We start from the raw sequence: 14,905 nt of genomic DNA on the forward strand, positions 1-14,905 counted from the left end.
CACATTCCACCAAATAAAAAAAATGTAGGCTGACCTATAATCTTGTAGGCCTATTATCGATGAATAGCCTCTCCAAACGCGACTCAGCATAGCAATGACAATGAGCGAACACTTTCACTACACTAACGACACGTACGACAGCAAACAAACATTTTTACGTGTAAATGGTAATTCCCATACGTCTGGAAAGTGCCATGATTCGCACACTCCCGTGCAGCCCATTTTCCCACTGATCTCCCCTCAGTGACTAATGTTTTGTGATTGACTTCCATAGATTTTCACTTTCAAGTGTCCTGGTTCATGCCCTGGTTCAAGTGCCCGGTGACGAATGAACCAGAGGCCAATGCGTCGTCTGCGTTTATGCATGTGCAGCCAAGCTTCATGTAATGAATTATACGATTTTTTTTTGCAATTTTATTATCGTAAATGTACTCGAGTAAGAGTGTAAAGTATTCTACATTAAAACTACACCTATAAGTAAAATGTATTGGGGAAAAAAATACGTAAAGAGGTACAGTACACTTGAATGTATATTTTACCTGTAGGTTCAGCTAAATTATATGGCTGTACTGTGATGAAACACAATACTGATGTTAATACTGACATAATTACCAATTTTACAAAATCGGCATTTTATGGGTTGAAACAACCAATCAGCAAGTTGCCTACTTCACGCGTAGGTAATCTGTGGTTCCTCTCGGTTGCCACATTTTGCCCATACTGTTTAAATGTAATCGACAAATTTAAAAGGCTATACTTTATATGTTTCAAGTTTCATATGGTGTGTTGATAATCTTTTTACCTCTGATAATACAATGCAGTATTGATTCATTCATTCATCCAGGATGGTTTCTTTGTCCAAATTCACCAGATTACATTCATACTGTGGACTACAACAGTTGAATCTGTTGCAAAAGGTTTTCACTATATTTTCCATAGGGCTGACAAACATAAAGGTAAGTCTTCTGCTTTTCTTTGTGTAGCATTGTGCTGTCAAGGGAAGTCACATATCTACAAAGATATAATGGCAGTGCATGCCTATGTTGAGCAACTCTTGTTGATATCTGTATCCACCATACATTTACCACAAAAAAGTGAAAAATTAAATAAAAAAATGCAGTGATATTGAGTTCTTTGTGCCAGCCAATGTCAGCAATGTCTGTTGAAGCTGTATATTTTCCATACACCACTTCTCACCGCCTCTCATGTACAATTGCTTAGAAATTGAACACTCTGCCTTGGTTACCTGTGGAACTTTTTGGAGGGTTTAAGGCCCTACATGGCATTGACCATAACATCTTTCCGTTGATAATAGGCTATATTTTAGGCTAAATATAGAATATTTTCTCTGCCAATGTCATTATAGAGTGCAGGGCCTTGATTTGTTTATTCAGATTAAAGTGACTTGAGCTAATCTTTGTGTGAATACAAAAACGATATTAATCGTTCTCTAAAGGAAACTCTTTTAAAACGGTGTTTATTATGGCATATTGAACTGCGTTGCTATCGTTCCACTTCCACAAGCTTTGAAAATATCTGGCAACCCCAGTAAGGGGGTGTGTTTGTTTACACTTCTTGTTACGCGCCATGCGAGACAGCCGCGTGATGACGTACCCAAGGCGAAATCCGGTGGAACTCGGAAGGGAGGCAGCTGTGGATTCGAATTCGCCAATTAACAATGCTTATGCAGGTGAGTTAACAGTGAATCTTACTAATCTGATATTGAAACGTCTACATCTACCTCACCGAAGATGCTAAAACTAGATAGACACATTGGTCTGCATAAACCAACGGGGCGCGCCTTTCTAGCTAGGCGGTAGTGCACCGTGCAATGCTAGCTTGCAAGCTAAGCTATTTGCTTTAATTTGCTGAAATAGGGAATTTCCCACTTTATCTAAAAGTGTTTTGCAGCTAATCATAGTGGTCTTGTCTCCGGATACAAAGGATGTTTAACACTTTAATGACTTGAGAATGTAACATCTACTATATATATCCACTGGTAGCAAATGTAATTTACATAAGGATATGCCTAATATGCTCTAATTTTATCATTACACAAAAGACACGCACTGTTATTTTTTATGTATTCAATATGTATTAGAACATAATGTATCTATTTATTTACTTAGAAGCCACATCTTGGTGATAAATAACTGTATTGACAACATACTATAAATATCTGATCAAGTTCCTATAGGTGGGCCTGTATTACTGGACTAGAAAAACTAAATGATTAATTCACTCTCATTTATCTTAATATATGCTTAGTGTCATACTCAGGCTATTATGTATACTGAACTTTACATCAGGGGCATCTGGGATCCTTCCACAGGTATACTTTACAAACTGTCCACGTGTGCAGTTGAAAAATGTACATTTGTTCATATTGTTTTGCAGCCATTGTAGAGTCTACCAGCTATGGAATCTGACACAAAAGCATTGCGCGTCGAGTTCCCCGACTTCTCGTGCTCCATCCTGCAGAAACTCAACCAGCAGCGTCAGAGGGGCCAGCTGTGTGACATTATCGTGAGCATTGGGGGCCATCAGTACCGTGCGCACCGTGCTGTCTTGGCAGCCAGCTCGCCGTATTTCTGTGACCAGGTCCTGCTTAAGAACAGTGCGCGGGTGGTGCTGCCAGAGGTGATGAACCCGTGCGTGTTTGAGGGGCTGCTGCAGTCCTGCTACACCGGGTCTCTCACCTTGCCCACGTGTGAAGTGGTTGCCTTTCTCACAGCGGCCAGCTTCCTGCAGATGTGGCACGTCGTGGACAAGTGCACCGAGCTTTTAGAAGGAAACACGTCACGTTCACATAAAACCTCGTTGGGACTGGGGTGCAGGCGCAGCAGCCAAGCTCAACAGCATCCGTCCCCTGATGGTGAGAGTCACCATGGTGACAGAGGTGATGAGGCTTGCTCGGATGGCACTGGTGTTGGAGGGAGTGAGGGATTTAGCAGGATGGCTACCTGTAAAGATTCGTCAGACTTCGAGCAGCTGCTAGAGGAGAGCTTCTCTCCGCAGGCGCTGGAGCTTGGAGCGCCCCCTAGTGGCAACGGTTCCCCGCCGCCTGACAGGGAGGAGTCGGCCAGCGAGAACGGAGACGCAGAGGCGGAGTTCCCCAGATCCAGACCCGTCTATGTCCCGCCGAGCATCATGGGGCACAGGAAGTGGACGCAGGTGAAAACGGAGAGGTCGTGCCGCGAAGACTGCAGTAGCCTGTTCAATGCTGAGACAGCCAGCACGGACTCAGAGCAGCTGGGCCTGCCCCATCACCACCAGGGGACCTCCTCCATGCACTCCGCAGAGGACAGTGTGGATGAGAAGCTGGTCAGTGAGCTGGAGGAGAGCCTGGATTGTGATCGCTCCTTCGACGACCCCCTGGACTTCTACGGCACCTCCATGGATCGCTTCTCCAATGACAGAGGTGGAGGATCTCCCAGTGCGGTGAAACACAGCCCTCTGGATCTGGACCCGGGAAGAGGAGGAGGAGGAGGAGGCGGCGATGATGATGAAGATGGGATGGATGCCGGCGCCCAGGATGACACGTCCAACTCCGGTTTTGGGTCGGGGGTCTACAAGCTGTACCCGTGCCAGTGTGGCAAGAGCTTCACCCACAAGAGCCAGCGCGACCGGCACATGAGCATGCACCTGGGTCTCCGGCCGTACGGCTGCGCCGTGTGCGGCAAGAGCTTCAAGATGAAGCACCACCTGGTGGGTCACATGAAGATCCACACCGGCATCAAGCCGTACGAGTGCAACCTCTGCTCCAAGCGCTTCATGTGGAGAGACAGCTTCAACCGCCACACCGCCTCCTGCAAAAGGGCTCACCAGGCCAAGCGGCCCGCCGCAGAGCAGAGCGTCTGCTGATCTGCTGATCTCAGGCCAGAAGTGAGGGGCTTAAGTGGTGTGGTGGTGGGTCTAGGTTTAGAGCTGATTCAGGGACAAAGTCACTTTGTTCAGGACCTTCTTCTCTGAGTTGTGGTGCCATCTTTGTCGGCACCTCAAAGTGTCTCAAGTGTTTGTCTATCCGATTTGTTTAACGGTCCATCAGTGGTTTTATTTAAGATGTTTTGAAGGCACACCATTGAGATGTAAGACATCTGTTCAGGTTTTTGTTTTTCCAGAGTATTTCCAGACTGTCAAACCAGGTGCTGGCAAAACAAAACAAATGTGTGCTTAAGCAAATACAGGGAAAACAATATGTGTTCGGTACATGATTCGGTACATGTGTCTGAGTACATGACATTATATAGTGTCTGCGGAAAAGCAATTAAGTGTTCCCATTTTGATGCTGAGAGTTCAAGGCGTTTTTTTGTTCACTCGTGATCATTTTGCATTTTAGGAAGGCGCCATTTTTCTGGCAAATAGCAATGGTGTTTACTTAAGCAATGGTGTTTATTTAACCATTCTGTGGTACAATACCGACTTCGTTTTTTAAAAAGATGTTCTCTATTTCAATCATAGATGCCATTACCCTCTCCTGTTACCTCCGTTTGTGTAAGCCAGCATACGGGGTAGAATAAAACAGTACAGCTGAGTACAGAAACAAAGCACCTCACCCTCTGAAATCAATAGAAGACAGTAGAGAGGTACTGCCTTATTTTCATTTCAATGATTTAGTATTCTAAATCATCACTTCTGATTCATAGGCTTAAGAGAGATTCTAAATTTTCTGAATGATCTGCTGAAAGGAATTCTTGAGATGTGATGAACAAGAAACCTCATTCACAATTAAACCTCATGGACCGCTTTGGGGATATTTAAATGTACAGTTTTCTGCCTATATCCAAATGTAAAAAGTAATACAAAGGCAAAGTGTATTTATGTAGAGTTAGTATTTACATTGAGAATCTGATCATTTAGATCAAATTAATAAAAACGGGTAGTTTGTGTATGTGTGGGGGGTTCCATTGAAATAAGGCTACTGTCACGAATAACTTTTATAACATTGGTATTTCTACTCCAATCTCTGTGTGTGTTTTTTTTTTTTAAGAAATCATTTGATTTCTATCCTTGCCTCTTGAAATTTCCTCGAATGATGTTGGAATCAGGAAACAGGTTTCTGTACATTTCAGTGTAGGATGGTGAAGTTCTCATCGATATGTATACATTCTCAGTGCCTGGGTGCTTGGAAGACACTGTTGAGACTTCAACACGTATAGCCTATTTGTCATATTTGATCCTGACTTGTTGATTCATTTTCAGATAAAATATTTTTTAAATTGTAAAATAATGAGATTTGTGTAACCTGAATTGTGTCTTTATTTTGCCTTTTTGCAGGTCATTAGATAGTCGTATGTAGAGTGAAGGACAATCATTCAGTTTCTTATGGTAAAATCAAAAACTGAGTTCTCTGTCTATGCGGATCAAACCCTTGGGGCATAATACATTGACAGAAAAGAGCAAGAAGAAAGGCAGTAGGCGCTTCATGTCCTTTAAAAACCCTTTAAAAAAGTATTAATTCAGTGTTTAAAACTGATGTGACCATATTTATAGATCAAATTAAGTTATGGCTAAATTAAGCGATCATGACAACTTTTCTAATACCTAGTTCTGAAATGTTTATTTAGCCATGTTTATTTAGCCATTTATGTAAGGGGGTCTATGCTGACGAGAAAATCGATCACGGTTTCTTCGTCAAAGGAAATGTCTTCCTCTTTCTGTAAAATTTCAACAAAATGTCTGAAAATCCAATTGAAATCATGGACACCCTAACAAAATTGTTCTTCGATAATCTTATTTGGGATATACATTTCACAGCCAAATTATAACTACCTCAAGGGGGCATCTCAAGAGGATATCTTCGTTCCATGTCTTAATAGTGTGTCGTTTTTTTCTTCTTCTTTTTTTTTAAGAATTCCCAATGCATTAACAGTTTTATGATTTTTTTTCTTCTTATAGAAGAATACAAAAGTTTTGTACAGACGGGTTCAGCAATAAATATTGTCTTTTTGTTTGGAAATGTGTGTTTGTGTTTGTTTGGCAATGAACAAATCAACCTTTAGTTTGTTGATATGTTAGAGAAATAATGATCACCTTCTAAAATATCACAGCTTTTTAAAATCTCAGTCCCAGTTTATATTGCTACACTCATAGGTTGGTTAGATTGTGATGTAGAGCTCCGTGGTTCTGAAATGTTTCTGTATGATGGAGAGCAGCTTGAGGAGAACCATCTTACAAAAAGCTACATCTTGCATTTCATTGTGAAAGTAATTTATGAAATTAGATAGACCTTTATATTCACAGGAGGGGTGAAGTAGGGTTTGGTAAGTCAGAATGCAGTGCACTAAATAATTTAGGTCCCAAGGAAGGCAGTTATGGATACAAATCGGATAGACAGTTCTTCTACTCGGAGCACTCAAAGTGCTGTACAGATGAATGTCTCAGGCATCTACCCGTTCATAGACCGATGACAGAAGCTACTATCTAAGGTTTGACATTTGATGAAGAGGACTCGGGATCGAACTAGCATCCCTCCAATTGCTGAACAACTCCTTTACCTTCTGAACCACTATCGCCCCCACCTCCTGAACCACTATTGCCCCCCTCCTCCTGAACCACTATCGCCCCCACCTCCTGAACCACTATTGCCCCCCACCCACCTCCTGAATTACTATTGCCCCCTCCCCACCTCCTGAACCACTGTTGCCCCAGGCAGTTATGTTTGGGTTGCAGAGAGTGGACCAAGGGTGACCATCTGTGTGGACATGATGATGTCATGAGATTTTGGTGAAGGCGTACTGATGTGACATGATATGTCTCCTCACGGAGACATCTGTCTTAACTAACTTCATTGAAGCATAGCCAGTAGGGTACTATAAATAGCATCTTTACAAATACACATTTCACAAATTGAGGACCACCACATCTGATATGAAATAAATATGTTTAGCGTTATATTTTCTTAGACAATCCTCATTGCATTGCCATTTCATGTCTGTTGGAAGAGAACAGACCAAGCATTCATTATCCCCTGCCCTGTAAACCTGCCCTGACTGTAACTATGGAGATGAGACGAGGATGCAGCAGGTTCTATTGAAAAGTTCCAATGGTGCTGGCTGCCTGGTGTGAGACTCTATGTAAAGGTTACAGATAAATAAACATGGAAGAGATCGAGAACTGATTGAAAGTGGTAGAATAGTCTAAATAAATAAGCTGTGTAATATGTCAATCAATGGGAATATAAAATGCATAATTGTATTACATGAATAACATTTAGAGTTGAATGTGCTTAATGAGATAAGCAATATGCTGCTGTTTGTAGAAAGCTTGCTTTGCTGTACTGACATTGTTGTATGGGAGTGAGTACTTGAAGTGCAGTGAGGTCAATCTCAGACAGCTAGGCAATAGTTCCCAGTGTTCTCTAGTCCAAGAACATCCACTAAAAACTTCAAACTGGTGAGTTTTTGTGATGCTCAGCAATTATAAATGTAGTCTAAAAGTAGTCTATAAATTAGCGTGCAATTATATTTATGTGATATTGAATGTCTCATTTGCGTGTCGACAGTAAAAATAGCTGAAATCCTGGGAAAATAATAATTTGAGAACTTGAATGGATTTCCATTCTCCGTTGATTTATGCCACATTCCTTTTGCTTATAGTCTCTAACTTGTGAAATCAGCGAGTGTCACAACACAGATTGTTTATGTATTCACTCATGAATTATTTCACCATGTAAGATTGGAGAGTCACCTGCGTATGAAGTGCAAATTTCCAAGGCCCATTGTGTTGATTGGCTTTTACGTCCTAAAAAGGCGGAGTCTCACAGGCTGTAAAGCTAAGCAAATGATTAGGCAATTTACCCCTCTGTCAAATTCAAAGAACATACCTGACACTTCCTGTGCGATTTTGTGTACGAGAGATTTGTGTTTTACGGAACCGTATTGGTTTGTCGCAGTTAGCACTAAATATATTCTGGACGCCGCAGGTAAAGTTACGCAGTAGGCTATGGTACTCAGTGGAAATGAAATGAGCTTTGTGGTAAATGTGACGGATTTCATATTTCTGGAGTAACGTTAGTCCAAATCATTGGTCACGCCTCGTGGAAGGCTGGGTTTACCATCGCGTTTGTAATGGTAAGCAAAATCCAACATATTTTCTGTTGAATTACCATGTTTTGCTGTTTAGCATGGAGACCGTTTGACATACTGACGGAACAACATGCTTGTTTCAAGTGCTTGCTTGCGTCACTTGTCAAGAGCTTAACATAGGGTAGCCCAAAAGAGTTACAATGCAATACAAAGGGTGGATAGCCTTTATGAAATAGCCTACACACAGCACGTCTGCACCTCCAACACCGTAGCCTAGCCTATGAATCTCTGCGTCAAAGTGTAGCCTGGTTTGTATGGCTAATGTTCCATCGTAACGAATGAAGCTTAGTCCTCCTAAAAGCAAGTGAGCTGCACCATCGGCAATGCGACGTGAAATGTTGGAGCTATTGCATTGCTTTTGGAAGGAAGCTTTCCATAGCAGATTACAAAACAATACTAAGTTAACGCTACTATTTCAGAAGCACCTATGCCAGACATGTCTTTCCCTCAAGGAGCTGTTGTGATGGCAACACCTTTATCATATTGACACTCTCCCATTGATAACCGATCAGATCATCTAGTGACTCTCTAAGTCTAAATTATTGTTGCCTCGCCTTGTTGTTCTAAACTGAGACGGTAGTCATAGGGCACATGACAGTGGCATGTCAAACCTAAACAGTGCTGTCAGTGTCTCAGTTTGACTTCCGGCAGTTGCTTAGTTGCCTTGCATCTGTGATCACCATCTGACGCATGCATGCTCTTGCAAGGGGACAACATGTCTTGATTGATCTGCTTTATTGGTTGAACGTTATGCTACTGAGTGTGAGTTATGCCTCTTTTTTTTTGTCAGATTCAGTAATCAATATATATTTGTAATTGTAAATGAAACATACTCACTGCAGGCACTAAAACACAGATAACAAATTAGTCAGGACATGATCAGGGTCAGGGTCAAAAGGATGATCAATCAATCCTGAACCATAACAAGAAGACACAATGCAAACTGACACATTAGTAGCTCCAATGACTGTATATAGTATATAGGTCCCTCTACATACAGTGGATGACTGTATAGTATAAAGGTCCCTCTATATACAGTGGATGAGTAGCTCTGAGAAGGTAGTAGAAGGAGGTACATCCTTACCGGTAAAATATATGAGTGACACTGTAATTTACCGCATCTTTTTTTGAAATGACATGTTTTAGCAGTATGTAAGCAGTAGGATTAGGCCACGGCTGCCATGTGGGTAGATGAACGTCACTACATCTGTGAGCAAAGTGCAGAGACTTTTATCACATTTCCTCAATGCGTGAGCATACATCCTCTAGGCTGTTTCGCTTTCTGTGTGTGAGAACTGCTTTAACACAGCACTCCACAGAAGTACTAGTCAATGCTCTGGTCGCATCACGACTTGACTGTTGCAATGCGATCCTGGCAGGCCTCCCCAACAAACTCATCCACCGGCTCCATATCATCCAGAACTCTGCGGCACTGATTATAACACGCTGAAAGTCCACTGATCCTGTCACGTCCCTGCTGATTGAATTACACTGGCTCCCTGTATTACAGCGAATTAACTTTAAAATCGAATTAATGACATTCAAAGCTCTTCATAATCTTTCCCCTGTCTACATCATAGACCTCCTTCAGATCGACACTCCCTCTTGTTCCTTGTGGTCATCATCAGCAGGTCTACGGGCACTACCAGTCCTCAGTCTCACCACAACAGGTGCAATGGCCTTCTCTTATGATGCACCTAAACTCTGGACCTCACTTCCCGCTCAACTCCATTATCAAATTCAAAGGCTCTTAAAACTTGTCTTTTTCACCTAGCATATTCTCTCTAACATCAGCTACATTTTTATTTTATTGTTGTACCTGGTATTCAAATACCTACGTGCATACTTCATCATTTATTGATTTCCATTGTCATTTAAATCATGATGTGGAATCACTCCAAACCGTGAGTCACCGGTATAGAATTCCAGTCATGCCCACATCCCTCAGGGCGGAATTCCTAGAGCATTCTCAACAGCAGATACTGGGTCAGTGGGACTTCTTTTGGTGACTACGAGTTTGGTCACTTCAGAGCTTCCCTGTCTGGTGCCCACCTGAAACCGAAGGGTTACACCACCAAATTCCTTACTGCAGTGACTGATGTTAATAGCTTGTTGTTGACATGAGGATTGGTAACTCTGTGTCAAGTATGGAGGTTCTGACACCAGGTGCTTTATGTTTTGTTTCCTGTAGATTTCTGATATGCTGATGGAACAGGCCCATAGTCTGTAGGGGTGAATACAAAGTTTTGCCGAAAAGCAAGGCTATGCATTTAGTGTCACCTCAGCATAGCAAATAATATCTCATGATTTGCACGTAAGTTGTTAAACAAGTAGTTTGAACCCATAAACATTCCTCTGAGTAAAATGTACAGAGAAAAAATGTTTGAGGATAAATTTAGAGATATGTTTTCTAAAATGCTCCTTCAATGTTCTAAACTCCCCATTTCACTTGGCAGCATCCAGATCTCAGAGGACTGATTTATGATGGATCATCGTTCTTTATTCTCCAGAGAGAATTGATTTTATTCACCCCTTCCGGCTCAAGGCTGTCTGTTTGCCTGCTGTTTGCCACCCCCTCATGTGTGTGTGTGTCTGTGTCTGTGTCTGTCTGTGTGTGTGTGTGTGTGTGTGTGTGTGTTTTGTGTGTCTGCGTGTCTGTGTGTGTGTACCTAATTCTGGTCATCAGTGGTGTCATTCCTCATCGCAGTCAGAGTTTCTGGCAGAGTTTTTGACATGCAAGGATCTCTGTTTCCAGCAGTGATTTTCCCCCCTGACATGACACTCCATTGCTCAGGTGAAACACAAGCTATGCTTGCCCAGAGGCTGTTCTGACTCTGTCTGGGTGTTTGGGTGAATAATACGGAAGTCTCATATAACTATTGTGACTACTATTATTCATTTAGAAAGGCTTTCTGTTTTTCTTCACTGAGTTGCGTCTTACTGGTAAGACCTGTGGAATTGGCACACGACACAAGTTTGTTGATCTGCTTATGTGCAGTCGTGACATTTCTGTACGTGAAATCCTGCACCGTGCCGCTAACGTTCACTCCTCCCGGGGGATTATCCCCAAGCATTGCGGTAAATTTGGCTCACACTCACGAACTCAGCAGTCCTCTTTCAGATTCGATCGTCCTAATCCTATTTTTCTTAGCTTCCTAGCTTTCTTAGCTTGGACAATTGGTTATACAGAGAAAACATTTTGCACTTGCAGTTCGCTTGTAGGCAGACATTTTTGTTGTAGTGATTATTATGGTAGTTGCAGTGAGGGTTTAGTGTGGCTTTTGCAACAAATGGTGTTCACTCGTGGATCTTTCCTTGTGAAGCGTACTGTTGGACCTAGAGACCTAGAGACCCAGATGGAAAATATATTTAGGTAGCCGACATGTACTGTCCTTGATTTTTGTTCAGTTTCATTACTTTTATTGAATTTCATGCTTTTTTTAATTAATTTTTTTACTTTCAAAGACATGTTCCCTGTTTCTTCCACTAAACGTATTCTCACATCCTCTTCAGGTTGCTCTGAGACGTGTGCAGGAAAATCAAACTCTATTGATCAAAAAGCAAGGAGATAAACACTTGGTTAGTACAATGCTGACGTCAGTAAATACAGGTATTGCAGCTGAAGCCCATTGGGGCCAATGCCATGATTTGTTTAGGTTTCTCCGACCAGGGACTGATATTTATAGCTGCTGCAGCGATCAACTCAAAGGTGAGCCGGCTCAAATGAAGGCCCACCAAAAGGCCACGTGGCTTTAAAAAAAATAAACGCCATCAGCCATCAGGGCAGGCAATGAAGGACATGAAACCTTAGATTGTGACCCAGATACATACAGTGTCTGTGGCAGCCGCTGGTCTAAGATACACTGCGTGTTTGTACTTGTATGTGTGTCTGCTTTGCGTTACGGCAGTGGTGTCATGTCCCCATTCATTTTTCGTGTTGTTGCTTGTGCCCCATCGTTAGCGCTTGACATAAAGTAGTTTTACAGTTCATAATGTGATTGCTTTTTCTACAGCAGTTAGACATTTATTTTGTGTATTTGAATGGTGTAATTGTTAGCATGGATTGGAGAGCAGGAATGATGCGCTCATGGTCACTGAAGCTCGCCAGCTCTCACCGTCGCACTCTTGGAGTGTTTGGGTTAGTCACGGCGAATATATAAACCATCCTGAGAGGAAACGGATCTTTCACCTCTGAGTCTTTTTGGCTTTATACTTTATACTAGTGAACTGCTACTTCCTTTAAACACCTACAATTTGTTCCTTTTCTTTGTTTTTGTAGCAACGGCTCCTCTGATATCCCTTATAGCCTTTTCTTTTGATCAAAAGGACCAAGGACATGAGCAAATCTCTCGCTCTGTCACGTTACAGTGAAAGTCTTGTTTCCAAGAGCAGTCTTGGAGGCTACCCAGTAATTCACAAATGCTGCCTGCCAGTTGGTCTGAGATTCCAAGTGGCAAACTGCTGCCATGACAACATGCTCAGAAGTAAGGGCTGTTGGAGAAGGGGAGGAGGCGGGCCTGGTGTGGTGTATGCAGCAGGCTGGCCATGTAGTCTCAATGCTGTTTGTTCTGTTGTTGTGTATTTAGGCAGACGGGTTGGATGTGCATTTATCTACCATCATCACTGAACCTCTCATACACACATGTCATTTATACTGGTGTTCGTCTGAATTGGGCCCTGGTTTTGGTTGCTTTGTCATCGGCTGTATAATGCAAACCTGTAGATGCAGCTGTTTTTGAATAATCAAATAATATTTCAGTACAGAATCCTGTTGTTATTTCACTTTTAAGTGCAAGCACATTTTACATTTTAAATTTACATTTTTAATTCCTAAAATAATAGAATTTGCTCCCGTACCTCCTTTAAAAAAAAATTAAGATCACCTGATCCCTTTCACTTTACTGGATTATGCTTAAATCATTCTCATTTATGGATGTTTATCTGTCTTTATGTAAAGGAAACTATAGTGCTTGTGTACAACATAACTACCAATAGAACTTGTTGTAAAAGAGTAAAGTGAGTAAAAAAAGACTAAACGAAGCACTTTCAAGTACAGTGCAAAGATGGTATAATTGTACAGGAGCAGCCTCTGAGGTGCGACTCCCATTGTTTGACTGGAGCAGGAGGACTGGGGAGCACGGAGGGATGTGGATCCAGGCGGCTTATTTTAGGCTGTGGCCCAGTTTCCAGCAGTTTAGGGTCCTAGTTTGCTCTACTGGTCAGGGGACAAGTGCTCTTAAAAGTGGGTCATCCGGAAAGGAGAGGCGTTACTGTTTTCCCCCCAATATTACTTTAGTCTAGGTATGAGGCATCCCAGGTGCTTACAGTATGAATACTGTACATACGATTTTTGACACTGTTATGCCTTGGTGTATCATGGAAAGACATTAGTCCAACATAGACGACATAATAAACATGATGTGGCTCTCGGTCGTGAGTAACTTCTAGAGGGATTGCCTGGCAGTGTGTGAGGTGCATGATGGGACCGTTTGGGACAGTATGTATATTGCATTAATTAACAGCTTCATTTGGGAATGATATCAGGGAACTACTGTAAAATGAATTTTCCCCTCATAGCAAGAAGCGGTACCTTTGTTGGTTCATAATTATTTCCAGTGCTCTCTCTCACACACAATCTTACACTCACACACACACCCACATTCACACTCACACACAATCTCACACTCACACTCACACTCACACTCACACATGCAATTTCTGTAGTTGATGACAGATTTAAGTAGAGGCTCAGGCACAGTCTGTCCCCTGAATGTATTTCAGTTCATGTTTCATGTATTTGATGTCTTGGGATGTTGTTAGCGCAGTATTCATATTCCAGGGTATGGAAAACGGAATAGATTCTTGTTGTTGATATCTGATAAAGTGTGCAAGCTGTATTGTTTGTTGTGTGTAGAGCTGTATAGTTGATATGCTGTAAATATCACATCTTGGTTGCACAGTTATCAAGTGGTTCAGTTTCAAAAATGCCATTTTCAGATGAAAAATAAAATATATTATAGCATTAGTAAGTTTGTATACACTCTTTATTAACAGATTCATTTGGGAATGATAGGGGACTACTGTAAAATGTACTTTTACCCTCATAGCAAGAAGCGGTACATTTGTTGGTTTGGAATGATTTCCAGTGCTCTCTCTCAAACACCATCTCGCACTCACTTTCACACTCACACACAATCTCACACTCACACTCACATTCACACCCAATCTCACACTCACACTCACACATGCGCTTTCTGTAGCTCATGACTCCTTTTAAGCACAGGCTCAGGCAGAGTCTCTCCCCCTGAATGTATTTCAGTTCATGTTTCATGTATTTATGCTCTCCTTTGGATAAAAGTGTCTGCTAAATGACCAAATGTAATGTTCATTTGACAAAACGCCAGCAAGCAGGGTAGTAAAGCACTTGCAGAACGATCATTGCAGAGTAAAAAACAAGATGGCTGTTAATATCCAGGATATGCTGTTGTCTGGTTAGGCTTTGTTGTGGTTTAGAAGAAGGCAATGGGTGTGCCCTTTAACCTGACTTTAGCATACCATAAGGGCCTGCTACTCATGTTGCATTTGGTTAGAAATAGCATCCCAGGGCATCCCAGGGCTGCAAAATCAGCTCCCACCATCCACAGCTATGTAAAAAAAAAACGAGGCGGCTTGTCTGTCATTGCTGTGAAGACTACTGCTGAACCAGTGACTTGTATGATGGAGCCTGGAATATGTAATGCAGAGGGATAAGTGACTTGTCAGGGGTAAAGTAGGGCAGAGTCAATCATGACCACAGACCATGAGATATGCCCTGTCAG

The 14,905-nt window shown here is 42.0% G+C and overlaps 2 protein-coding genes across 4 annotated transcripts in view; both read left to right on the top strand.

The window, feature by feature from the left end:
• Positions 1-1,603: 1,603 nt before the first annotated feature.
• Positions 1,604-5,959, top strand: zbtb43 (zinc finger and BTB domain containing 43). Its single transcript, XM_012839860.3, has 2 exons — positions 1,604-1,690; positions 2,398-5,959. The coding sequence occupies exon 2, from the start codon at positions 2,419-2,421 to the stop codon at positions 3,862-3,864; it is 1,446 nt and encodes a 481-aa protein (XP_012695314.2). The 5' UTR covers positions 1,604-1,690; positions 2,398-2,418; the 3' UTR covers positions 3,865-5,959.
• Positions 5,960-7,570: 1,611 nt separating this feature from the next.
• LOC105911107 (ras-specific guanine nucleotide-releasing factor RalGPS1-like) overlaps positions 7,571-14,905 on the top strand; it is an 83,082-nt gene continuing 75,747 nt past the window's right edge. For all 3 annotated transcript variants that reach the window (XM_042709375.1, XM_042709377.1, XM_042709376.1), the window contains exon 1: positions 7,571-8,072. The gene's annotated coding sequence lies outside the window, so the exon portion shown is untranslated. The remainder of the gene's footprint in view (positions 8,073-14,905) is intronic.

Source organism: Clupea harengus, chromosome 12, assembly GCF_900700415.2.
Source record: "Clupea harengus chromosome 12, Ch_v2.0.2, whole genome shotgun sequence".
NCBI lineage: Eukaryota > Metazoa > Chordata > Actinopteri > Clupeiformes > Clupeidae > Clupea > Clupea harengus.

What these genes read in the sequence shown, in the direction of transcription:
- zbtb43 (XM_012839860.3), top strand. Translation starts at nt 2,419, where the DNA reads ATGGAATCTGACACAAAAGCATTGCGCGTCGAGTTCCCCGACTTCTCG.